The sequence below is a fragment of the Lonchura striata genome, chromosome Z, assembly GCF_050655825.1.
Source record: "Lonchura striata isolate lonStrDom1 chromosome Z, ASM5065582v1, whole genome shotgun sequence".
NCBI classification, from domain to species: domain Eukaryota; kingdom Metazoa; phylum Chordata; class Aves; order Passeriformes; family Estrildidae; genus Lonchura; species Lonchura striata.
Genome location: NC_140740.1, coordinates 40,872,052 through 40,897,805, shown reverse-complemented (window position 1 = coordinate 40,897,805; position 25,754 = coordinate 40,872,052). Strand labels below are relative to the sequence as shown.

Sequence of the window (25,754 nt, the reverse complement as noted above, 5' to 3'; positions counted from 1 at the left end):
CTTCCAAAGGTAGGTTACCTCTTAAACAAGTAGTGTAGAAGACACTGGAAAATAAAACTTCTAAATCAGTGTGTGTAGAATACATAGGAAACTTTTAAAATCTGTTATTTGTGCTTATCACACAATCACAGAATCACAAAATTGTTTGGGTTAAAGGGCCCTTATTCTATCGCCCCTCCATGGGCAGGACACCTTCCATTGTCCCAGGTTCTCAAGCCCCATCCAGCCTGGCCTTGGACACTTCCAGGGATCCAGGGGCAGCCACAGCTGCTCTGGGCACCCTGTGCCAGGGCCTGCCCACCCTCCCAGCCAGCAATTCCTTCCCAATATCCAATCTGTCCCTGCCCTCTGGGACAGATTCCCAGAGGGAATCTGGGAATTCCACTGATTCCCCCTGCCACCCAAGACTTAGCCAGAATCCTCCTCCAGCTCTCCTGGAGCCATTTTAGGCACTCAAAGGAGCTCTAAGTCCTCCTCAGAGCCTTCTCCAGTATGAACAGCTCCAGGTCTCTCAGTCCTTTTGCATCAAACCTCCATAAACCTGCAAGTGCAAAGCCTGGTAATACACAGGAGGCACAATCACCCCAAGGGACAGCACTGGGTCAACAGAGCTCTAGTCAGAGCTACAGAAACCTCCTCAAGACCAGGCAGTGGTTCATTCCTAGAGGAGATGCTGGACAGACCCCCAGACTGGGGTTAGATGAGGCCATGTTTTGTCTAGAATATTCCTGGAGCAGGCACAGAGGGCTGTGGAGATGCCCTGGGGTTTGGAGTTCCTCTGCTTTGGAGCCAGGATGGGAGAGCTGGAGGTGCTCACCTGGAGAAGAGAAGGCTCTAGGGAGATCGTTTTGTGGCTTCTCAGTATTCGTAGATTTCTTTAAGAAAAATGTAGACAAACTTTAAATCAGGGCCCGTTGCAATGGGAAATGGGTTCATGGTTTTAAACTAAAAGTGAATCAATTCTGACCAAATTAAAAGAAATTTTTAATGGGTAGGGTGGTGAGACACTGGCTCACTGCCCAGACATATGGTAGATGTTCCATCCCTGGAAAAAGTCAAGGTCCACTTGGACAGGTCTCTGAGCCATTTGGTGCAGTAGAAGTTCCTGCCCATTGCAGGGGGTTGGACTGATGATATTCAGGTGCCCAACACAACCCAAACCATTCTCTGGTTCTGTGATTTACCAAACTGTAGTGTAAAAGGGAATTTTAATGTCTGAACTGGGATCTCCCCACCTGGGACCAAAAGTGCCCCAGAGAGGCAAACCAACAGAAGTTGCTTTTACCCTGATGTCAAAATATGCACTCGAGCAAGAGAACACAGTTTATGTCCAGTGTAAATCAGCAGATTTCCTCTGACTGGTGCTATTCCAGCCTGCTGTTGCTGAGCAACAGGGACATTTTGGCAGTACCATAAAGAAATCATACACACAGAACTGAAAAACAACAAAAGATGAAGGCTATGTCCCAGTCATTTTGAAAGATTTTACACATCATTCAGAATTAATTCTACATTTTACATTATCCAGAGAATTTATTCTTCCCATCACCAAATAGCAAATAACAGCAATTTGGAAATTTGACATGTAAGTCAGTCAGAACATACATATTATGCTTTTTCCCATTATTGTTCAAAACACTGTCTTCGCTAACAGAACTAATTTATCTTATTACTGAAACTGGGTTTTTTGGCAGGTTTTCTTTCTTTTTTTTTTTTCCTTTTCTATTTTTTTTTTTTTTGTCTTTATATCAGATAAATACTATTCAGGTCACCCTTCTTTTTCAAGCATTCTTTTTTCAGTGTTGTCTCTGATACCCAAGTGATACCAGTGAAACACAGTGGGCAGAAATGTTGGGGTATTCCCCTGGACTATCTCCCTCCCAGTGCCAGCAAAGAGATGTCATTGTGTACAGTTCTGAAAAGAAATACATATATAAATAAAATAAATAAATACAATTAAAAGTAATTCACTGGGGGAGATTTAATAAAAACAAAGAAACAAGCCAAACATAAATAAAAAAGTAAAGTTTTATTAAAAAAAAAAAAAATAACTACTGGGAAACATCTGCTGGAAGTCACATTTTATCCAAAAGTCTAACTCAAATGAACTGCCTGACACACTCCTAAGCTGCTTTCATTGATGATGTCTCATGTGCACAATTATCCCCAAGGCTCCCAGTTTCATGTCAAGTGCTCAAATCTGGGGAAATGCAACAATGCAACATCCTTTATCTGATCCTCCAGGACTGTAGCAGGTTTTGTTTGGTTTTCTGAGCTGCACATGAAATATAAACTGTATAAAGAATGCTGGTGTTGATAATTATCTAATCTTTTGAATCTTGACACAAAGTGAGAATGAATTGACACAGAATTTGGCTATAGCTGGGCATAATTCACCTGCTAAGAAAGATGCTACCCATGAGGAAGGAGGACTGTGCATTGAAAAGATTATTCTTGATTATTTCCTGATTGTTTCCTTCTTCCCTCATTCACTGTATGACAGGTGAATTGTTAGGCACAAATTAGCACCTTTCTGAAGTTTCCCTTTGTCTTGCCATGGAAAACTGCCTTCAGGTAGAAAGGCCCATTTTGTTACCAGTAACTGAGCTTTTTCTGGATTTGGAATGAGTGAGGAAACTGTACAACTCTCAAAGCAAATACACCTCAATAACTTAGGGCCATCACTCTCCATCTTCTCAGAGGCACAGACAGACCATGCAATTGACTTTACATATGTTGAAACAGAAACTGTTTAAACAGGAGTTGGAGGCCTTAATATTTCAGGGATGTGGGTCAGAAGGATCATTTTAGCTCCCCAAAGGTGCTTTATTTGCAAACGGGCTGTGAAGGATGAATTACTTACCTTGAGGCTGAGGCACCCTGACTTGCTGTTACCCTCCAGTGCATAGCAGAATCATAGAATAGAATCACAGAATGTCAAGGTTGAAAAATATCAAGTTCCCCCTAGCACTGCCAAGGCCGCCACTGGCCCCTGTCCCCAGGTTCCACATCCACATAGCTTTTAAATCCCTCCAAAAATGGAGTCTCCCACCACTGCTCTGGGCAGGACCAGCCAGGGCTGGACAACCCTTTGAGTGAAGAAATTTTTCTGTGGGAGCCCAGGGCAAGGGGAATATCTCCCTGTCTGACCTGGGGTACTCTGACTCCCAGGAAAGCACTGACTTTGACCTTCATTCATGGAGAAAGCCTCCAAAGCTTCAAAGTAAACTGGAAACCATAAAAGTGTGAAATAGATTGTAGAGAGTAGTTTAGTATGTCACGTGGGTCAGTTTAGGTTTTAGGATTTTTAGCATACTGTAGATGGGTACAAGATGGAAGGTACAGGGTGTTGTCTCAAGTTCCTTTCTTCTTTATTCTTCTTCCTTCTTCTTCCTTCTTCTTCTTAGGTTTGGGTGGTATGTTGTAATTGGGTAGAAAAATCCACATTGCAGGTCTCTAGGGGTCAGTTATTGGGTTAGAAAGGGAAATAATCTAGATGTCACTTCTTAATTGGATAGTTTCGTTTTTTATTAGACTTAAAAGGCCTTGCAACATGAGGTCATTAGCCATTTTTTGTGCTGTTTTCCTTCATGCAATATCTCTGTGAAAGAATTCTGACTTCTCCACCCCACTCAACATTTCAAATCCACTAATCCTTGACATTCTTTAGCTGCAACACCTCCAGTTTCTACCAGAGGTAATTCAGTATCTCCTTGCACCTTCACTGTCCATCTGCAGTCACCCATGAGCAGGATCCTCACCGGAGTTCACCCCACCCCAGCTGCCCTCAGGAGCTTCTTAGGAAGTACATACTATCCATTTCTCTCCTGATAAAAAAACCCTAAAGACACAGAATTCTATTTCTGTGGGATGGAGAATGATAAAAAACATGTAACCTGATAAAAGGCTCCACAGCTCTAGCAACTTACTCCATCCTGGCGCAGGATCAACATTAAAGACCTTGAGAAATCAACAAAACCATCACTGAGGCATTCAGAATGGGCAGATGACACGTAATTTGACCCCCTTTCAATCCCATGATAGAGAAGACATTTTCAGATTACACTAATTATCTAGAAAATAAAAAAAATCAAAAAAAACCACCAAACTGATTAAAAAAGGAAAGGATCCACACAGCAATGCAACGAAAGACCAAAACATAATGGGGTTTTAAATAAGACAGCACAAGATTATCCATAGCCAAAACATGAGTGCTACAGCTTTGAGATTAATTTGCCATTTTACAGTTTTTTATTTTACTAAGACAAGGGTGAATGCTTATCAAGGCAGAGAGAGGAGATAGAATAGTTTTGAAAGGGCAAATTCACCTAATAAACCAAATGAGAGATGTTTGATGTGGCCTCAAGTTGTGCCAGGGGAGATTTGGCCCGGATATTGTGAAAATTTTCTCCACAGAAAAGATGGTTGGGCACTGGAACAGGGTACTCAGTGCACTGGTGGAATCTGCATCCCTGGAAGTGTTCAAAAGGCATGTGGCACTTGGGGCCATGGCTGAGTGGCGAATTCAGTGCTATTTCAGGTTGGAGGCTGAACTCTATGATCTCAGAGCTCTTTTCCAATCTTAATGGTTGAGCCTATGATTTTATGTTGTGAACTGCAAGTCCTGCTGGAGAATAAGAGCAGAGTAGCAAGAGCAGAACAGAAAAGGAGACCTGTGCTTATCCCTGAGGTGTTTGAAGATGTGATGAGAGGCAGCGACGGGGGTGTCACAGAAACGAGTGACATCTAACATCTAATGTTCTGCCTCAGACACAGGCTGAGTGAGACTAAGACATCCAGGCTTTACTCACTGAATATCAAAGGCTTTTTTCATTATCACAGAAGAATTCATTTTTTTTATATTTTGCCTGGAATGGAAATTCCAGAAGAACATTTTCGCCTGACTAGTACCTGCTGAAAGCAGAACTTGTCTTTCATCCTTAGCACCAGCAGGTGCCAAAAGAGGAATTGCACACAGGGGATGCAATCTGTACAGGTCCAGCCTAAACTCTGCTGAGACTTTGTGTGATGGTCCTCCATAGCAAATCAAACCATCCATTAGGTCCCTCCCAGTGCTGGAAATCTCATCTGTAAGCACATCACTGCCTCCCAGAGTGGGAATTCTGCAGGGAATCCACCAGGCTTACACACACCACCCAGGCAGAACCAGTGCCTGCCTTCAAGCTAGAGCACATGGCAGGCCAGGGGATTTTGAAGCCCAAATAGCTGAGGAGGAATGTCCAGAAGAATGCCACACAGGAAAGTCCATGCAACAATGCTTCTCCCAAAGGAGACTGCTAACTTGGATGCTGCAGGTTTAGGTAATAAATCCAAGGAGGCAACAGAAGCCCCATTTGTGATGTGACTTATAATCATACCAGCAATTTTTGCACATTCCTTTGTTGCATTTTCCTTCCAAAGAATGATGGCTGTTTGTAAGACTTGCAGAAATATGTGATTTTAGATTAAGCTCTGAGAAAGCAACAAAAGAAAAGCACCCAAACAGTCTGACTTAGACATATGGGGCTGTTCCAGTGCTCCTCATGTACACATGACCAAAATTTCCACTGGTCACAGGAGGGGTAACCACAAACCAGGACTGGAGAAGACAGTTGCCTACAGGCATGTTACAAATCCATCCAAGATTTAAGTTCTCCTGAGAACTTATCCAACAGCATTCAGAAGATAACTCAGAATTGTTTATATACTCAGAGAAAAAGGGCAAAACCCTGACTATTCAAAATAACTGAACCTGACCAACAAATGAGTGATTGTCTGTCATCATGGGCTAGTCTTTCCATAATGTGATTATCTGTACCAAAACAATGCTCTTTGTCTACAAGAAATTGGCTGTGTTTCATCAACATGGGCTGAATAATAAATTCTCTCTATGACAAACTGGCACAGGGTGCCCAGAGCAGCTGTGGCTGCCCCATCCCTGGAAGTGCCCAAGGCCAGTTTGAACAGGGCTTGGAGCAACCTGGGATAGTGGAAGGAGTCCCTGCCCATGGCAGCAGGTGGAACTGATTGAGCTTTAAAGGTCCTTTCTAACCCAAACTATTTTATGATGCGATGACCTGCATTCCACTGCTTCCAAGCCTGCCTGTGGATGGCCTCAGTCACCCACATCCCCAACAGAAACAGAAACCTCCTTTCCATCTTACATCCTGGGAACTACAACATGAGCAACCTAGGGCCACATGTTTTTAACACTTTGCATGCTTAAGGACACACTACAAACATGGCAGAATGAATCTCAAAAACCCCAAAGGTAAGCCCAGACCCAGCCCAGTGGATTGTGGAAAGCCCAGGAAAAGCTTGCCTGCAGAGACTGCAGAGCCCTTCTGGTTAAGCGCACCGAGGTCTCTGAGGATGTCACATGAGAAGCAGAGCTTTGTGAGAAACCCGCCTGCCCTGTCTGCCAAGAATGCCATTAACTGTTCTCTCCATCCATCATGTCCACTCCTAACCAGCACAGTCCCTTCACCACCTGCTTTACCTGATCTCAGCTCTAGTCCACCAGTGTTTTATCTACCCTGCAGCCTGACCAAATTTCATCGTGCTGGTGCCCTGGCTCCGTCCCATCCCACTGTGCTTTAAGGCAGTCTCTTCATAAAGGTCACAATCCATAAGAGGGCTCAGGACTGGAGAGAAGAGAAATTATTGTATGGAAATGGTAGGCAGCAATCTCTGCTGTCTGTGAGCAGGGACAGGACCAAAGGGATGGCTGGACCTCTCTCAGGAGAGCATAAGGTTGGATATCAGGAAAATAGGTTCTTCCCCCAGAGGTTTCTGGGCACTGCCCAGGCTCCCCAGGGAATGGGCACGGCCCTGAGGCTGCAGAGCTCCAGGAGAGTTTGGACAGCACTGCCAGGGATGTCCAGGGTGGGATTGCTGGGGTGTCTGTGCAGGGCTGTGAGCTGGACTCCATGATCCTGTGGGTCCCTCCCAACACAGGATATTCTGTGAAGTATCCTCATGCAAGGGGGTCCTTCCTGCCCTCAGCTCCATGGTTCTGCTGTTCTCTGACAATGCAGCATCACCTCTGCCACACTCCAGGCTGCACCCCTCCTCCACCCCATCTTGCCACCACACTTCCTCAGCGTCTCTCACTCTGCCACCTCTGTTTCAAGAATTCTGGGAAGTTCCCTTTCCAATCCTGCCTGTACAGGAACTCTGAGCTTCCAGCAAGGCCCTGCCAGTGAGGCAACAGCAACGTGCACACACAGCTGTGAGCAGGGAGTATTGAGGAATGTAAATTATCTACTGTTTGCTCCAACCCGCATGAGGCGAGAGTTGATATGAACAATGCACTCCCCATAGCACCTCTCCTCCACCTTATCAGCCTCTGATCTTAATCCCAGGAGTCAATGCCATCATCAATCACTGTTAATGAGATTGAGCTCCCCTAGGCAGGGGCCTTATCTCACTCTGTATCTCAAGAGACACATGAGGTTATGTCAGTCTTGCAATTAAGTAAAGGTTACACTGGCCTTTAGAGTTAGCACTGGCTTTTTTAGGAGTACTTCTGGGCTATCAGAGATCAGATGAAGCAAAAGTAAAAAAGGCAAGTTTTCTTCAAACTGAGAGTAGGTGTAGATTAGATGTTAGGGAAAAATTCTCCCTTGTGAGGGAGACTGACAAAGGTTGCCCGGTGAAGCTGTGACCATTCCATCCCTGGAAGTGTTCAAGGCCAGGCTGGACAGGGCTTGGAACAACATGGGATAGTGGAAGGTGTCTCTGTCCGTGGCAGGGAAGTTGAAACTAGGTGATCTTTAAGGTGCCTTAACCCAACCCACTCTATGATTCTATACATTCCTTTACATGCTACATGATACTTCCATTTTTGGTACTTTCTGATCCAGCTCAGTACCAACAGCACAGAAATAGCAGGTTTTGGACACTTACATATATTTTGCCACCTATTGCCACTAAAGGTTCCACTTTACCTGTAATGTTTCCTGAGGTTAAAGTAAAGAGTAAACACACAGGCAGTAACTTTGAGTTTGTGTTTCTGCATTTATATGATTTTGATTTAGTAAGTCCTCTGTAAGCCCTGCTGCCTGCATCAGTCAGAAAATCACACCCACTGAGGAAAACCAGACTCCAAGAACAACCCCAGTGAAAGTTTAACTGCAAGAAAAGCCCACCACCAAACTGCCTTCTGAAAAACCCCTGCCACAAGGCAAAAATTATTTCTCTTGGCTCTGCCAGAGGCAGATCACTCCATCAGGGCAAGGGAAGTTGCTGCCTTCATCTCTCTCATCTAATTCCTGTCCCAGCTAGAAAGGAGCTGATCTTTCACTGACAGGCTCTGCCAAGAATTCAAGTCAAGGTCTCCTGTTCCAACACCAGTTCAAAACACTGCCTGCTCTTCACCCAGGTCATGTGCTACCTACAAAAATTATTTGTTGTGGTCTCCTTAAAGGCACAGGTATCTACAACGCCATTAAAACACTCTAGCCTCTGCCTATAACTCAGTGGCAGATTTAACTGTAGCATAGACAGTCCTGGGACAATCAGGTCAAGGCTGTCAGTGAATATTGCCTCTGGACACAGTTTGTGGGGAAGAGTGATCATGCAGCCCTGCCTCATTTATTATCTCAACAGCTTGGCTTCAGAGCTGCAGCTCTCCTCCCAAAATGGCCCAGTGCAGGAGCTGTGGGAGCTGTGCCTCCCTCCACTCCTTTCTTCCACACATGGTATCTCAGCACTGAGGTCAAATCCAAGGTTTGGAATTCAGTTCAGGAGAAAATGGATGAAAACCCTCTAGGCTATGCTAGGAATTACATAACAGAACAGATTAACAGACACAATGGTATCATCTGGCCTTTATTAGTTTCAAACTCATGCTGGGCCATTTCTAAGAGTTGAGATGATAGTGAGGTACCCTTGCAAGGTTACAAACCTGTGGATGATGCTTACAGAAGCTGAGGAGCAGTCAAAGCACTTCTGGAGTCACACAGCAACAGGTAATGCCAAGTGGAGAAATTCAGCTGAAGTTCACCAGCAAGGGGAAATGGCTAAACAGTCCAGGTTTAACCACCAAGATTCCAGAAAAAAAAAAAAGAAGGACAAAGGACAACAGGGTGGAACATTTCTCAGAGAAGATGCCACAATAAATGCCACTTTAAAGGGCACAGGATCTCAAGCAAGGCAGGATGTGGGTGAGTGAGTGACAAGTGACAAGAGGTGCAGAGTTATTCTCCAGAGGCATATTCTAGAGAGGTGCCACATTCATTACTACAGAGTTCTTCTGAATCTGTTTGGAATCTGTGAAGTGAGGCAGCAAAGCTCAGATCATGGATCAGACCCACCCCTTTTCACTGGTCAAAAGTGTTCTGTCAAAGGAAAGTTCAGGATGTGCTTCAGATATTGTGTGGCCTAGTGGGAAAAAACAGTCCACACTCTTCCCAAAGGAGAGCAACTCTCATCCCAGAGAAGGGCTATGAAATCTACAACTAGAGGATCATAAATGCTTAAATCACCAGCTGTGCCCATTCAGCAGGGAGAGACAGAGCACATAAATCTCCAAAGGCTCACTTTCAGTGGGAAGGGTAGGCAGGGACCACTGTTCTGGTGGCATTTCAAGTGCCTTTGATCAGACACATCATTTGGATTAGTCTAATTGGATGTTTGGCATCTCTGGCCTGCCAGCTGGCTCAGCTCCTGGCTCAGGCTAATCCCAGTATCACACAGAGACCAAGCCAGATCCTCTGTGCTTGTTTGGGTGACATAATGGCCAGGCCAGGATAGAACACTCAGTGGCTGGTGAGCTGACATGGGTCTGAGGAGGCTGGCAGTCCTAAAACATTCCACAGCTGTCATTTAGCCAGTTGATACAGATGCCTTGTGAGTCAGAGGTCTCTTGGGGTTCCTGTAATGAGTGGCCACATCAGCACCAAGCCATGGTTAGAGCAGGGGAATCTACACAGTTGGCTGAGCTTAGGACCAGGGCCAGTCTGCAGGAGTGAGGACCAGCACTATCAAGGCCCCAGGATCATCCCCTTATTGGCTTTGACCTGCCTGGGTATGGGCAGAGCAGAGAGCAGCACAGCACTGCCTGTCTGCAGGTGTCCCACGGTCAGAGCAGGGCACAGGATGTGAACAGGCAGCAGCAGGGGCAGAAATGCAAATGTTTGGGAGATCAGAGCAGTTCACCCAGCTCAATGGACATCACTACATCCAGCTACATCAACAAACAGCTTAGAAAGAGACACTTCCTTTGCCTTTTTCCATTGTCATGCACTGCTGTTTTTCGTGCAGTAATTGCCTGCTAGGTGCAAATTACTCAATTATGCACTTAATTTGCTTTGGCTGATGCTCACCAGAGGCAACAAAGGCTCACCAGCACCCATGTTCCAGCTCCATCAGCCTGCCAACACATCTTTGGTGATAGAACAGGCCCACACTTGGAGCAATGGGGTGGCAGTCAGGAGAACCTCCCAGGTCAGGAGCATTGGTGAGGGGCTGAGCAAACACCACAGGCAGGACACTGCACCTATAGAATTTTGTAACTTTCAAACCAGATCAGGAGGAGCTTGAGGCAGTGGTGACAGTGTTCTGCAGCAACACTCAAAGCCAGGAAACAGGATCAGTGTCACCAGCAATAATGGTGCCTGCATTTTACACCTTTCTACTTTCCCTGCTCTCTGTAGGTTCACCCACAATTTTTTTTTCAGCCTCTTACTTGGTGAGGATGAAGTGGACGCAGAGGGAAGATGGGCAGCCCACAGAAGCTTCACAAAAAGAGGAGCATGGCTCCGGTTTCTTCTCCTGACAGGGACCAGACAGAGGCAAAAGCCCCCTGTCCTCCCAGCTTCCCTTCCCAGTGCATCACAGAGCCAATCCCTTCAGGGAAGAGAGCCAGATGTGACAAAACAGCAGGCTTTTGCTTTGAATGTGTGCAGGTTGGCACTCTCAGAGCACTGGGTGCAGCTATACAAATAACTCTTTGCTTTAGACCTCCTGGGACCAGGAGGGATGAGCTCTGATGTGCTCATCTCCAGCTACACATTGCAATTTGGGTGCAGATCATCACCACCCAACCACAGAGCCATGGAGGCATTTAGGTTGAAAAGCCCTCTGAAACCATCCAGTTCATCACAAAAAACTGCAGGAATTTCTTAAGGAGACAGGAGAAATGTCATTATTTGCAGCCTTTAAATTTACTAATACTAAAACCAGTATTTGATAATTATGGACGGCATCCTGGTTTTGGTATTGGACCAGAAGCAGGCATCCATACTGAAATCTTACATACTATTTAAGTACAGACCAGGAGAAAAAAGGTCACACAGTCTGTGGATCATCCATACTCATGGATGATTTTGTTTACAAAATTTTTTGGCTGATTCAAATAATAGTAAATCTTTTCAGCTATATGTTACCAACTCTGTATTTTAAACACTAAAATCCTTCATTCCAACAGCCATGGGATGAAAATTTTCTTCTTCCAATAATAAAATCAGTCCACAGATAAAACTCAAAGGATTTGTAGCTCTGCTCTGATTTTCCAGATTTTTTTTTTTTTTTTTTTGGTTGGAGATGCTGCAGTAAAACATTAAAGAGGAAGAGGATCATCCTGGTGTTAACTGCAGCTGTTCTTCACATGAATCATTTATGCTTCACTGTAACAAGATGTTTATAACATGGATTTCACTTTAATCTTTTACTTCAATCCACTGAGTCCCACTGTGCCATGAGTGGTGAAATGCTTAAAAGTCACACCACCAAAAACTTTACATCACAAATAAATAAAATCAAACCGCACATAGGGGAAGAAAGAGGAGGCACACAGAAAAGGAACATAGCACAGATGTGATAGAGATTACAGTCTCTCACCCTTACCCTCTGGTTCCTCAGCGGCTGGTGGCATGAATTATGTTTAACAGCTACTAAGGACAGTTTGCTAAGTAATCAGACCACTGGTCCTGATGCTTCTGCTCAAGGATGACCTGCAGAAGGGACAGGTCAGGGATCTAAGTGGGCATTTGAAAAATTAACACCCTTGGCTGAGTAGCAACAGGTCCAAACAACCTTAAATAAGAACTGGGTACTCTCAGAGCCTCCTCCAAAAAGCCTGGGGAAACCAGAAATCTCTCTCTTGACAAACACTGTACACAGAAGGAAGAAAGGGATCGGGAAGTGGTGAACACACTGCACACTACCACATCTCCAGGTCCCCCTCCTAGGAGATTTTCCTCAAGTTCAGAAGGGAACAGAGGTGCAGGAGCAGGGATGAAGCGCCAAGGGGGGCCCTGGCATCGCTCCTGTGGGTGGGCGCTGGCTCTGGGCACACGGAAAGTGGCAGCAGCCACTCAGCAACATCTTGTCCTGGCTCTGGGAGCCCTCCAGCGGCTGCCTACAGAGGGAATCACGGAATGCTTTTGGATGGGAGGCGCCTGAAACATCATCCCGTTCCCACCAGGGGCAGAGACACCTTCCACTAGACCAGGCTGCTGCAAGCCCTGCCCAAGCTGTCTGTGAGTCGGGTGGGTGCTGCTGTCCCTATCACCATCCAGGAGGGAGGCAGCACCCCGGACAAAGCGAGAGCCTTCAGGGACACACCATTCCTCCCTCCTTCCTTTGGCCTGAAGCAATGGCAACCAACCTCAAGGTGAACCCAGACAGGGAATTCACGCCCCAGAGTTGTTAAACCTAGCCACGAGATTGCCATAAGGGAGATGGCCGGGGGAAACACCATTAGCTCCCCATAGGCCCCAAGCTCTGCAGATGAGCAAGCTGCACAGTTAATTTGATAAAACTAAATCCAGAAGAAAAGCAGTAAGCATCTGCACAAGGATGCTGGGCAAAGAACTGGAATTCATCTTATTTCAAAGGAGGGAATGACTCATGGCTCATCAGGATCATGTGAGTGTGGACAGAGCAGGGTGCCAGGGCACACCAAACCACTCATCCACCAGTGAATCTTGGCACAAGTGCCTTCAAAAGAAGAGTGGTTTGAGGTTTTTTCAATACCTAGGGATTGCAATATCCAGTGAGCACAAGGGGTAAAGCACAGTTGGTTTGAAGGCTCCAGGTTCAAGAGAAGGAAGTGCCTTAAGCTAGGACAGTAAGAGTCTTGCTTGTTACAGCCTCAGGCATATTGCAAAGGATTTCCTCTGGGCTGGTGACTGGGTGGCAAAAGCCATCCCCTCTTGTCCCATCACACACATGGCACTGGATGTTTGCAGCTCCAGTCTGCAATTCCCTCCTTTTAGCTGGAAAATGATTAATACTGTGATCCTTCTGCTGTAATTTTCATATGACTGACCGCTGAACTATTAATACCTAAACCCAGAGCTGGTTCAGCTCAACAACTCATTCCCTCCAAGGAGGAGAAAACCACAACTTCTCCTACCCCTGGAAAAACCTTTCATCACTGCAAGATCAGCAGCTCAGATGTAACAAGATGGTTCTGGTTTGCTGATGCCTCTTAGGGGAGAACATCGTGCAGCATGAGAGAGCTCAGCTTGGTTCTCCTGTGCCTCCTCCGCATCTCCAGGAAGGGTGAGTTCTGAGCTTGCTATCAGCCCCTGTCTGATCACAGCTTCTCCTCTCACCCTAGTCCAAGTGACAGGGAACTGCCTGCTACAACAGACTCTCCAAGAATTGCATTCTCCATCACATTGCTTAGAAGTATCCTGAAATTCCAAGTGCATATTACAACACTGAGAAAACTCAGGCTTAGCAATTGTCAGAGAGGTCATCAGTTTGTGGGTGTTTTTGCATTTTTCTGTTTTCCTAACTTGAGCAGGAGGTTCATCTGACTTTTCCCCAGCTTTGTTCAGTGGATGCAGCATTTTCATCACTGGTCTGCTTCATATTCCTTAGGAGTTATTATGCAACAATATTTTCCAGTTTCACTGAGCACAAGCTCACATTACTTCAAATATGTGTTTAAATTCCATTAAACTCCATAGGATTTGCTAAGCTTCACTGCCAAACAGCAATTGCCAGAGCAAGTGTAGTTGTGAGCTGGTCCCCAGCTCTTGCTGTTGTCCTCATGACTTTTCCCACTGACCACCAGCAGTAACACTGACCTAACAACTTCTTTTGGAGGTACCTTCTGTAAGGTGTGTAGGCTATTTGCCTGTCTCTTTCTTGTGAGAGCTACAGTTCCATTAGCAAACAGAGGCTGGATGGTAACAAAAGGAATATGAAAGATCTGCCACTCTGAGGCTTTAGAGTTAAGGGTAAATTATACAGAGAAAGTTGACAGCTCACTTCACTCATAACTAGGCAAAATGTGTTTCCATGGAAATGGGCGGAGATGCTAACATTAAAATAACTTATTTTAACATTATTTTTCATCTGGAAGGCAAGGGGGGCTTATGTGCTAAAAAAAAAAAAAGTGTTCTTTGCTTAAGATTGAAAACAAACAAAAAAAAAAGGCAAATCAAAGGGGTGGCAGAGAGAAGCATGTCATACTCAAAAGGACACCACCTACAGTTCTCCTAAAGTAAAGGTTACAGTGACATGCTGCAAAATAACTAAAACAATAGCAAATAAGCTAGAAAACAATAGCAATTACTGTTTTCAGTGCCAGATGTTTGTGCTCAAAGCCCATGAGCTTCATGAAGCTCCTGCAGTGCTGCAGCATTGTTTATTAGATTACCTGGGCTGGAAAAGGTGCCCATACCATTATTGTGTATGACAGGGCAGCACAACTCCAGGTCTCAGTAATCAAAATACTGGCTTAGAGCTGACTCTATGTAAATATCTGAACAGAGAACTGGCCCTAGGATGGCCTTTGTCCATTGTGTAACACACAATAGATTAATACAAGCTGCTCTGCCACGTAGGTGTTTGTCAAGGGTTATGGACCACAGATACAGGAACAAAAAAGAAATCTTGAGTCTACAGGAGTAATCCAACAGCTGAATGCCCAGCTGTTGGATTACAGACCTGGTCTTACAACAAGACCAGGGATGGGTGGAAATACTTACAGGATGCTTTTCCATTTTACAGGTGTTCTTAGCTATTGAGAGCCCCGATATAATGGAGCTTCACAAGACAGGAATGTAGGCACAGATGTTTCTGAAGACATAATCTGCTGCTACAGCTGTTGATAGCAGCAGAACACTGGGTAGATATATGTCTAGACATGTCTATAGATTAAACTGAAAGAGGGGAGATTTATATTAGATACTAGGAAGAAATTCTTGGCTGTGGGGGTGGTGAGGCCCTGGCACAGGTTGCCCAAAGAAGCTGTGGGCGCCTCTGGATCCTTGGAAGTGTCCAAAGCCACACTGAATGGGGCTTGGAGCAACCTGGGCTAGGAGAAGGTGGTCCTGTCCATGACAGAGGGGTGGAGTGAAACAAATTTTAAGGCCCCTTCCAGCCAACCATTCCACAGTTCCATGATCCCTTTTTGCTTGTAGGTGTGCAGTGCAATGGCTGGTCTGTCCACGTCCCATCTGACGTTACTGGAGAGCTTGGGAAGATGGTTATCCTGCCCTGCACCTTCACACACCCCTACAAAACATTTGACCGGGCCCTCACGGCCATCTGGAGGATCAAGGAGCCTTACAACGGCACAGTGATCTTCAAGTGTGTGAGCCAGAGCAGCAGTGAGCTCTGCAAGACTGCCATCAGCCACAAGAACAAGTACAAACTGCTGGGCAATCCCCGGCACAAGGACCTGTCCATCAGGGTGGACAACCTGACCTGGAGCGACAGCGAAAGGTACTTCTGTCGGGTGGAGCTGGCTGGAGATATCCAGGACAAGTATGAAAGCAGGAATGGGATAAAGCTGCATGTGATTGGTAAGAGGGCCTGAGAGGTAAAGGAGGCAAAGCCACCATCTGGGGAAGAACGACGGGGTGTGGGAAATGACAAATGGCAGCAGAAATTTACCGGAGGTGGTTTTCCAAAGGGTTGGGTTTTCTTTCTCCATTATAACAGGGAAAATTCATTGTCCTCCTCAGACAGTGGGGGAAGGGAACAGGAACAAAACTGGTAAGGAAATGGCAGCTGGGGTGAGAGCCCACCAAAAGCTGTGCATCCCACTTTGTCCCTTGCAGCACAGGATCAGGGCAGGCAGCAGAGGGAAAGTGGGGTTAGCTAAGCTGGGGTTAAAGACATCCTCTCCATCAGCCCCTGAACTGGAGAGCCCAGGTGCTGAGCACAAGTTCACAGATGTCAGCACTGCAGGGCCTGGGGGGGTGACAGGGGATTGGAAAGACAAGATACCTGGTACCCAGGTGCCATAAATCTTCTGGAGCATGAAACACAAACCTGGAAACCTTTTTTCCCCTGGAAAACCAGCTCAGAGCAAAAAATGTCAAATGTTAATCCCACTTCCTGGGGCAAGCTCACAGATCAAGGGGGAGCTAGGAGACACAGGAGGTCTCAGAAGCAGACTCAGATCTTACCTAGGCTATGAGGTTGAATGATTTTGCTTTTGAGAGGAAGTTCCTTATGCCTGTTGTGCAGTGTGGGTGTCCAGATGGGACCCGAGGATAAGCTTGGCTGTTTCTTGAGAAGTTCTGCTCAGCTGAGGCTCTCCTTCAGTTGCACCAGTTCCTGAATACCCACAAACAGCAGGACCAGGGCAGGATGGCAGCAAGACCTGTCTCTCAGGGTCTGTGTGGATTTTAACACCAGAGGAATGATAACACACACGAATACAGTACCCTGCTCAGGAATGGGACCTGACACTGTGATTGGGAGGGCTTAATTAGTGCTTGAAAATTTAATTTAAATACCAAAACACACAGACACATGACACACAGCCTCAGATTCCTCTTGCACTACGTGGACAGAGAATGACTTGTAGTAGGTGTTTGCAAACTCTGTTTTTGTTGTCTAGTCTGAAAAAAATGAATTCCTGCTCTTCCACTACAAGGACATTTAATGCTCTTCACTTTCTGTAACACCTTTTTAAACACTTCCAGGGGTGAGGGCTCCACCATCTCCCTGGGCAGCCCCTTCCAATATCCAATCAACCTTTCAGTGAAGAAATTTCTCCTAATGTCCAACCTGAAAGTGACCTGGTAACTCTGGGGCTGGAAAAAAAGTGATCAAAAATAGATTGTGGCGAGAAGCAGATATCTTCCCTATAATAAACCTGCCAAATGCAGCAAGTCTCAGGCACCGAGGAAAGGGCTCACACAAACGGGTCCTTCCACATGCAGTGCACTCTGCAGGTCAGAGATCAAAGAAACAGCCACAAAATGCTTGTGCAAAATACTGTGGGTGACATGTCCTGGACCTTGTGGAGATGCAGCCAAGTCCAGTAAGGTCACCAGCTGCACCTGTGCCTGCAATGGTGGATGGCACTTCTCTGCCTTCTGCCCCCAAAAAAGGTGTGCCCAACAGCTGAAGATGGGCAAAGTTCAGAAGAATGTGTGAGCCATTACTGAGATAAAACAAACAGAGGTCACATCCTTACATCCAGGCTTTGCTGGGTGAATCCTTTTGTCCCTCTATCCAACACAGGCTGAGTGGGGAAATCTAGAAGAAAGTGCCAAGAAAAACAGGGAAGGAGAAGGCTGATCCAACCTTCCATAGAGTCATTACATAGTTTCTATTGAAGAGAACCTTTAAAGCTCATCTTGTGCAACCCCCCTGCCATGGGCAGGGAACACCTTCCATTAGATGATGTTGCTCCAAAGCCTGTCCAACCTGGCCTTGGAGACTTCCAGGGATCCAGAGGCAGTGACAGCTTCTCTGGGCAACCCTCTTTTCAAAAAAAATTCCTCTTTACATCAAATCTAGATCTCAAATCTTTTAGCTTCAAAACATCAACCCTTGTCCTGTCACAAAATGTCCTGCTAAAAAATGTATCCCCATTTTGCTTGGAGCCCCTTGAGGCCCTGGCAGGGGCTCTGAGCTCTCCCTGGAGCCTTCTCTTGTGCAGGTGAACAGCCCCAGCTCTGCCAGGCTGGCTCCAGAGCAGAGGGGCTCCAGCCCTGGCAGCCGCTCCGTGGCCTCCTCTGGAATGGCTCCAGCAGCTCCACGTCCTTGTGCTGTTGGAGCCAGGGCTGGGGCAGCTCTGCAGGTGGGGTCTCAGCTGAGCTCAGGGGCAGAGGGGCAGAATCCCCCCTGCCCTGCTGCCCATGCTGGGGGATCAGCCCAGGGCAGGGGGGTTCAGGCTGGGGCAGGTCCAGCTCTCACCCACCAGAATCCAACTTTACCCTGAAAGAACAACACTGAGGGTCCACCAAGACCAAATCTTCATTCCAGCTGTTCTGCACCTGATCTTCCTTTGCAGCCTGACCCACTTTCCCTCCCCTCCATTGTGATACCCGCAGCCGCCCCCAGGATCATTAACATCACGGTCAGCTCCAGCAGGGACCACACCTTCCAGGCCCGCTGCACGGCCGAGGGGGAGCCAACACCCGCCCTGACCTGGAGTGGGCCCCCCTACAGCAACCTGAGCTCCACCAGCAGCTCCAGCCACCGCGTCACCAAGGAGCTGCGATCCCTGACCCACGATGGGAAATACACCTGCACTGCTGTCAACAGCCACGGCAGGGCAGAGGGGGCCATCTACTTCTACAAATTCAGAGCCTCCGACAGCTCCTCCTTCATGATCCTGATCTTTGTCCTACTGGGAATCAAGGCGGTCATTTTGCTGGTGATACTGAGCTTCAGCGCTTTCCCCAGAGAAGGTCAGTGTCCAGACTTCCCTCCATCCGACTGGCAATCAGGGATGGATGTGCAGACAGATCAGGCAGAAGGGGACTGGGTTTGTTTGGGGGAGGGAGTGTTAATGATTTTATGATTTTCTGCCCTAGGAGAAGCACAATTCTAGCCGAAAACCTAAGAGCCAAGACCTTTTGGCTGTCTCTTCACAGGCTGCTGTGAAATTTGGAAATTTCCTTTGGAAATTCAGAGGGAGCAGGAGTTTCCCTGTGCCCAAGAAGAAATGTTGATAAGGGGAAATCAGTGGAGAACCCACTGCCTACATAACCAGATTTTTTTTTTTTTCCCTTGAAGCAGGCTAATTACTATCTCTTCCCCTGTAGCCCACAGCCCAGGATTTACCTTTGCTGCATTCCACCCAAGTTTAATCTCCTGGGATGGGCATCCTCATTTTACAGACTGCCCCTGTCAGTCCTCCAGTGTCTCACTACCCAGTACTTCCCAAGATTTGTGAAATCCCAGTCACGCCAAGGCTGTGAGATCAGGGAGAGATTACAGGAGATGAAAATCAGACCATGGTCTTAGGGATACCACATCCCAAACAGTCAGGAGGCCACTTGTCCCCAGCCCTCCAGTGCTGCTGAGTGGTGGCATGGGCAGGAGAGGACTGAAAAGAATGAGACGTCACATCACTGTGACCCGTCTGCAGGGACAGTCTGATGTCACAGTCATGGAAGCCACCACTTGCCTTGAACAGTAGAATATGTGAGACCAACCCAAAATGCTTTGCTCCTTATATTCCAGTGCCTAATTCCCAAGCACACAGAGAGGGCCACATGCCAGACTTCAGGGCTTCTTCTCATTCACTGTAGTGTCACAACCACACTCCAGTGCAGATTCTCAGGAGCTCTAGGTCACTCCTGGCTCCCCCAGCCCACTCTGACCTAACCCACATCATCATTTCCACTTCACAGGTCCCCCCTCTGCTCCACCCAGCCTGGCCAGGTAAGGATGTCTTGCCTTCTAGTCGTGTTATCCTGCAGGAGAGTGAGGATGGCCAAGGTGAGAAATGCAGCTTGTCCTTGGTCTTGGTAACGATTTTCTGGCCTCAGAGCAGGCTGCTGAGGCAAGGAGAGGGTTGAGCTGGTGGCCAAGTGAGCTAGTATGAGGGAACAAGGGCTGGACATTGTTGGGAGGAAGCTGTGGCTTGGGCACAGCTGAGAGGAGACCCCAGTGGAGTGAGGACAAGGGACTGGACAGCAGTTTGGAGAGACTGGAGCACATGGCTGCTGTAGCAGCAAAGGGCTGACAGAAGTTTAGATGTGCCATAAACCCAGAGCATGGCTGGAAGGTTGCAGACAGGCTGGGGCTGTTCACCTGCACAAGAGAAGGCTCCAGGGAGAGCTCAGAGCCCCTGCCAGGGCCTCAAGGGGCTCCAGGAGAGCTGCAGAGGGACTGGGGACAAGGCAGGGAGGGACAGGACACAGGGAATGGCTTCCACTGCCAGAGGGCAGGGACAGATGGGATCATTGGGAAGGAATTGCTGGCTGGGAGGGTGGGCAGGCCCTGGCACAGGGTGCCCAGAGCAGCTGTGGCTGCCCCTGGATCCCTGGAAGTGTCTCAGGCCAGGCTGGACAGGGCTTGGAGCAGCCTAGGATAATGGAAGGTGCCCCTGCCCATGTTAAGGGGTGGAACTGAATGAGGTTTACGGTTCCTCCCAACCCAAACCATTCTGTGGTTCTGTGATGCCACATTAAACCAACAATAGATCATCCACCCAAGGGAAAGGTCAGGGATGGGGTATGTACTGACACTGTCAAACAGAAATCTTCCCCTCCCTCTGCACCCCAGTTTGTAATGGAGTAGAAAAAGTTAACACAACAAAGCTGATGAGCTCAGCCAAGCATGCAGGGAGAGACTGCAAACAGCCCAGCTCAGGTGTGACAGGGCCTGATTCTTGGGCTGGCATCCACACCATGCTCCCACAAACCTCTGGCATTTCCCATGGCCCAACACAACTGATCTTGGACACTCCTGACAGCTGGGGTGGCCAAACTTCTGATGTGAAAAAAATTTGTAAAAATTAAAAAAAAAAAAAAATCAAAAAAAAAAAACCACACACACACACACACACAAAAAAAAAAAAATCCCACCAAAACCAATCCTCAACCTAATAGTAAAGAAGACTTATCTGAGGTCAAGGATAATTACATCTGCGTGTGGTGTCTCCCTTACAATCTGAGTCATTTCTTTGTGATACTTCCTTCCTGAGTTACCCCACATGTCTCCTTCTCTGACCATTCCAGTAGGACAGTCAAGTGGACAAGGAGGGCACAGCTAAAGAAACAAGGAATTCATTTAATCCTACACTCAAATCTCTAATTTCTTGTAAAAAAGCATTAAAAAGCACTGTTTTTCTGATTTATCAGGATCTAAACCACATTGTACCCTTGGTTAAGTTTGCATAGATACCTACACAGATAAGAATGCTTAAAGTCAACACTTACATGAGAAGATCCTGCTAGAAAAGGTTTCACAGTATTCACAGAATGACTGGGTTGGAAGAGACCTTAACGATCATTGGGTCCAACTCATGTCCTAATACCTCAACTAAACCATGGCACTGAGTGCCACATCCAGTCTTTTCTTAAACACATCCAGGGATGGTGACTCCACCACCTCCCCAGGCAGACTACTCCAGAACTTTATCACTCTTTCTGTAAAAAATTTTTTCCTAATATCCAACCTGCATTTCTGTTGGCGCAGCTTGGTTTGTCACAACCTCACGAGGTTCTGGGCAGGACAGTAGCACAGTGGCTGCTAAAGGTGCAGGAGAGTGTTCTGCATGCTTTAAGATGTAAAAGCTTTATGGTGTAAAACAGTAGTTGCAGCTGAGACCCTTAAAACTTCTGTGAAGTAGAAGAAGCTCTGTCTCAGAGTGTCACAGACACTTCCCCTGACATCCACTGGAACCACTGGGAAATCCCAGAGCAACCTGAAATGCCCTCACTGTTCCCACATTCCTCCTGCCAGGCCACAGCTGCCGGAGTGCACCTACGAGAATTGTGACCGCAGACACAGCCAGACCCAGCCCAGGGCAGGGGCAACGCCCAGGTGCAGCTGAGGGACCAGCGGGACCCATCCCCACGGATCTCCTTCCCCAGGGAGCACAGAACCAGCCTTGGCTGAGGCACAGGGGTTCAGACCAGCCTCGGGGAGCTTGGAACTGCATCATCCCTAAACTCCCTTCCACAATGCAATGAATTCCAACCCTCCTTCTCCTCACAAGTGAAAGCAGCCTTTTTGGTGAAAAGAGAAGAAAGAGTGATGGAGCTGGAAGGAAAAAACGTGATCAATTTTAACTTATCTGTGTTATTAGCCCCTGTCAAATATCTAAGCAAGCAGGCAATAGTATAGAATTGCCTCAAAGCTTTTTGCTTTGGTATTTTTCAAACATTGCTCTGAAAAGCATTTTCACCACTCCACTTCTCCAACCACATCCAAATGGCTACTGACGTGATAGAAATCCTAGCTGCGGCAAAACACTACTGGAATTTCTGATGGAGCTTGTTCCTTTTTTAAAAAATTATTATTATTCCTAAATGCCCAAAAGAGTTTATTTTAGAGTTTAAAAGGAAACCTTAACTTTAAAGAGGAGTCCAAGAAAAAAGATGTTTTCCAAAAACTGGTAGAACTGAAAGCAGGATATGAGAAGTCTAAAGTAGACTGTGTTGTAACTCTGCTTCAGGTCCTAATGCCCAGAAACTCAGAGCCTTGTGATAAATTTTCCAATACACAAAATTGTTAGGTTGGTTTTTTGTTATGTTTTTAATGGCTAAAAAATATTTCTAAACAATTTCCATCTCTGTATTACACAAAGGAGTTTCTTTAAGGTCTGACTACTCATTTCTTAAATCTCTCTCTTCTGAGATGAAGTCACTACTGCAAAATCACAAAGACCATTAAGTCCCTAAGGCAAACCACAGCCAAATCTCTTACACAACTGTAAACATCCTCCAAGATCAAGTGAACAGATACAGCTTATGGTATAGGGCAATGTGGGTCAACCTGGAGTCCTGGGGAGGCAAGCAGAGGCCCAGGATAGAGCTGGAGACAGCAACAGGTTGGCTTAGATGGGGAGGAGGAGAAAGAATTTAGAAAGAGCAGTTGGCTTGAACTTACTTTCACATTTATACTGCTGGATTTGATGCTCTGTGCAACCATCTCAGTGCAGCAGCTCCAAAACTGTTCCCCAAACAATCCTGCTTCTGGTAACAACCACCAAACTGCTATCATCAAGCTTACAAGCTTGACCCCAGGCTGCAAATCATTATTTTAAAACTCACCTCTTCATAAGATCTGCACTGGGAGAGCAAAGCAGAATTTTAAATTACTTGGCCAGAATGATAAGGGGGAAAGAAAAAATAAATGGGAGGATATACTTGAACCTTATCTTTTAAATCCCTACATAAAATTCCAGCAGTGACAAAGCCAGATTTAATAAAAAATAAGAAGAGATGTAAAGAGAAAAGGGAAGTTAAGGCAGACAGTGTAGTCACAGACCTGTAAGCTCAGTTTCACGGGTGTCAGAGATGAAAGAGACCTCAGAGACATCAGTTGGACAAACTGAATTGGATTTCTGAGCCCTTATGATTTACAGACATACAGTAATGAGATCTCACTTCTACCTGTGAATATGATTTAGGCTTGGCTTCCTGAATTTTTCTCTCAAAAATTCTTTCTTTAACTCAGGTAGTTTGGGTCCAAATAGAAGCATCAGACTCCTCAGGTCCCAAAACCAGCTGGTTTCCCCTGGTCCTCATAGGAGACTCAAACCACCCACTCAAACCAGTATAAATTGGAGGAACAAAACACAGCAGTGCACCCACCAGGATGCTTCTGGTATTGAACTCGTCTGGGAGATGCGGGGAATGCCAAAGCCCTTCCAGTAAAACTAGAAGGAATAAAAAGTCAATCTGTTTGGCACCACTTGGAAAATAAAGCCCCAAACTCTGGAGTTCACATGTGCACGGAGAACTGCAATACAGGTTCAGACTTCAGCCACCACACTGATCAAGAAGCCAGAAGACTGTCTGCAGGTGACACATACAGCAATTATGTATTGTCAGACATGGATCCTTCTACCAAGCTGAAAATATCACAGTGTCTGTCACCATCTGGTTGATTTTCCATTTTTATTTTGCATGGTCTTTGCAGACAGAGCATGTTATAAATACAACATTTGTAAAAACTCAACAGCTGAAACAATTCCTCATTTTGAAAGTGCATGTCAAACACGTATTTCTGACTTCTTCACATTTATATGCAACTGATCAATAACATTTAACCTAATAAACCCAGTGCTTTTAAGTCTTTGGGGGGAAAAGCAGCAGAATGCATTTCTCCAGACATGAATTTTCCAAAAAGGTTTGTTAAAAACCATGCTGCATTGGTATCTGGTTACTATACAGAGGGATGTACATATATATATTTATTTATAGGCTCGCAGATAGAGCAGAGAACTCTAAGACCACATTAAAATGACGGTGATCTAATGACCCAGCTGGCATAATTAGCAGAATCTGCCAAGAAGAAAAAGGTAATCTGTCCTCTAGCACCAGAACCATGGTTTAAGAGCAACAGCTCAAAGCATCATTGACCAGTAGGTAGCACATTTCTATCCCCTATTGACCCAAACTCATGTTTTAACATGCAACCATGTCAAAAACACAAAGGCACAATTAATGGAGGAAGAGGAAAAAATGATCAGTTCCTTCATAGAGCTGTAGGGACTGGGATTGCAGGACCTTGGGCCAGCTCAAACAGATCAATCATTAAAGGGACATCAGACAAGCACCAGGAAAAATTCGCCTTCTGCTTTTCCTAAACAAAAGTGCATCCTATGATCAGACAAGGCAACAAAACCAGTGATCGTTCAGCTGAAACAATAGATTTACAGGCTCAATGGTTCATGCTTTGGCAACAGAATTTTAACAAGTGATCACCAAATTTAATACAACAAAAATACCTCTTCACAGTGTCACCTAAAATCCTGTCATGTCATGGCCAGCCAGGCAGAAGAAAATAAGCTTAAGTGGTGGTTATTAAACATTTCCTAAACAACCGGACTTAGGAATTAAGGAATCCTATTTAACATGATTGTAACTGACTGTTCCCCTCTCAGACACTAAAGATCCAGAAAATATGTCTCTGGATTTAAATCCCCTTGAACTTGGCTAGAAGTTACTTGCATTTAATCAAGCAATACAGATGCAGACACACTATATTTAGAAAACAGGGAAAAACAATGTTCTTAGTTCCTATTTGTGTTGGTATTTACAGGAGTGGGTAAAGATTGTAGGCATGCCTCTAAACTATTGACTTCTGTGGGATAGCAAAAAAGTCAAAGTTTAAAATACCATCCTTTCAAATACAGGGACTTCACAAAAATTGTTAGACACACAGGTAAGACTCAGGTAAAATTGTAAGACTCAGAGGTATCCTGGTTAAGAAAGTCAAACCTCTTTTACACACAATCCTCCACTCACTTTTGAACTGGTCTGAATGATGACACGCTGGAAAATAAAAAAAAAGGCACCAAGCAAAAAATTCAGATACTATAGGATGAGCTGTGCTGACTAGTGATTTGTACACCTATCCCCAGGCACCCCTTCTCTCCAAAGGGCACCACACACAGAAGATATTAAGAGCTTTCATTCAAAAAAATAAAAAACAAAACAAACAAACAAAAAAAACAAAACAAGACCAGAAATGCAAACCATTAAGCAATTCCACAAGCCGAACAAACAAAAGGAAAGCAAGAAAACCTTGAAGTGGAGAAAACTTGACAGTGTGCAGTTCTTATTCATAGGTCTGACTTAATTAAAGTGGAACTCTGAAGGTAAAAATCATTTGTGCAATAAGGACACTGTTTGTAAACCAGAGCCACCGCCGGTCCTGCCACCCACCCAGCACCGCTACCGGATGCTGTCCAAAAAATGCACTTCTGGGTACAGCGTGTTCACCAGGAGGGACAGGAGGTTATTGCCATCCTGAAGGCAGTGCTCAGGGTGCTTGATGAACAAAGAGGCCTGGGACAGCTGCTCTTGGTAATCCATGTATTGTTTGTTGGATGACATGGCTTCGAGAGCACTCAGTGC

General features: G+C 45.9%; 2 protein-coding genes across 9 annotated transcripts in view; one reads left to right on the top strand and one right to left on the bottom strand.

Moving 5' to 3' along the window:
- Window positions 1–72: 72 nt before the first annotated feature.
- Window positions 73–24,039, top strand: SIGLEC15 (sialic acid binding Ig like lectin 15). 2 transcript variants are annotated; one of them, XM_077789942.2, is made up of 5 exons: window positions 73–13,512; window positions 15,387–15,770; window positions 18,261–18,620; window positions 19,569–19,599; window positions 21,628–24,039. In XM_077789942.2, the coding sequence occupies exons 1-5, from the start codon at window positions 13,461–13,463 to the stop codon at window positions 21,716–21,718; spliced, it is 918 nt and encodes a 305-aa protein (XP_077646068.1). In that variant the 5' UTR covers window positions 73–13,460; the 3' UTR covers window positions 21,719–24,039. The 2 variants fall into 2 exon arrangements, with proteins under 2 accessions (XP_077646068.1, XP_085423685.1); XM_085567559.1 differs by lacking the exon at window positions 19,569–19,599.
- EPG5 (ectopic P-granules 5 autophagy tethering factor) overlaps window positions 23,771–25,754 on the bottom strand; it is a 56,542-nt gene continuing 54,558 nt past the window's right edge. For all 7 annotated transcript variants that reach the window (XM_077790117.2, XM_085567557.1, XM_085567553.1 and 4 more), the window contains one exon: window positions 23,771–25,754. In XM_077790117.2, the coding sequence (XP_077646243.2) occupies window positions 25,572–25,754 (183 nt within the window). In that variant the 3' untranslated portion in view covers window positions 23,771–25,571.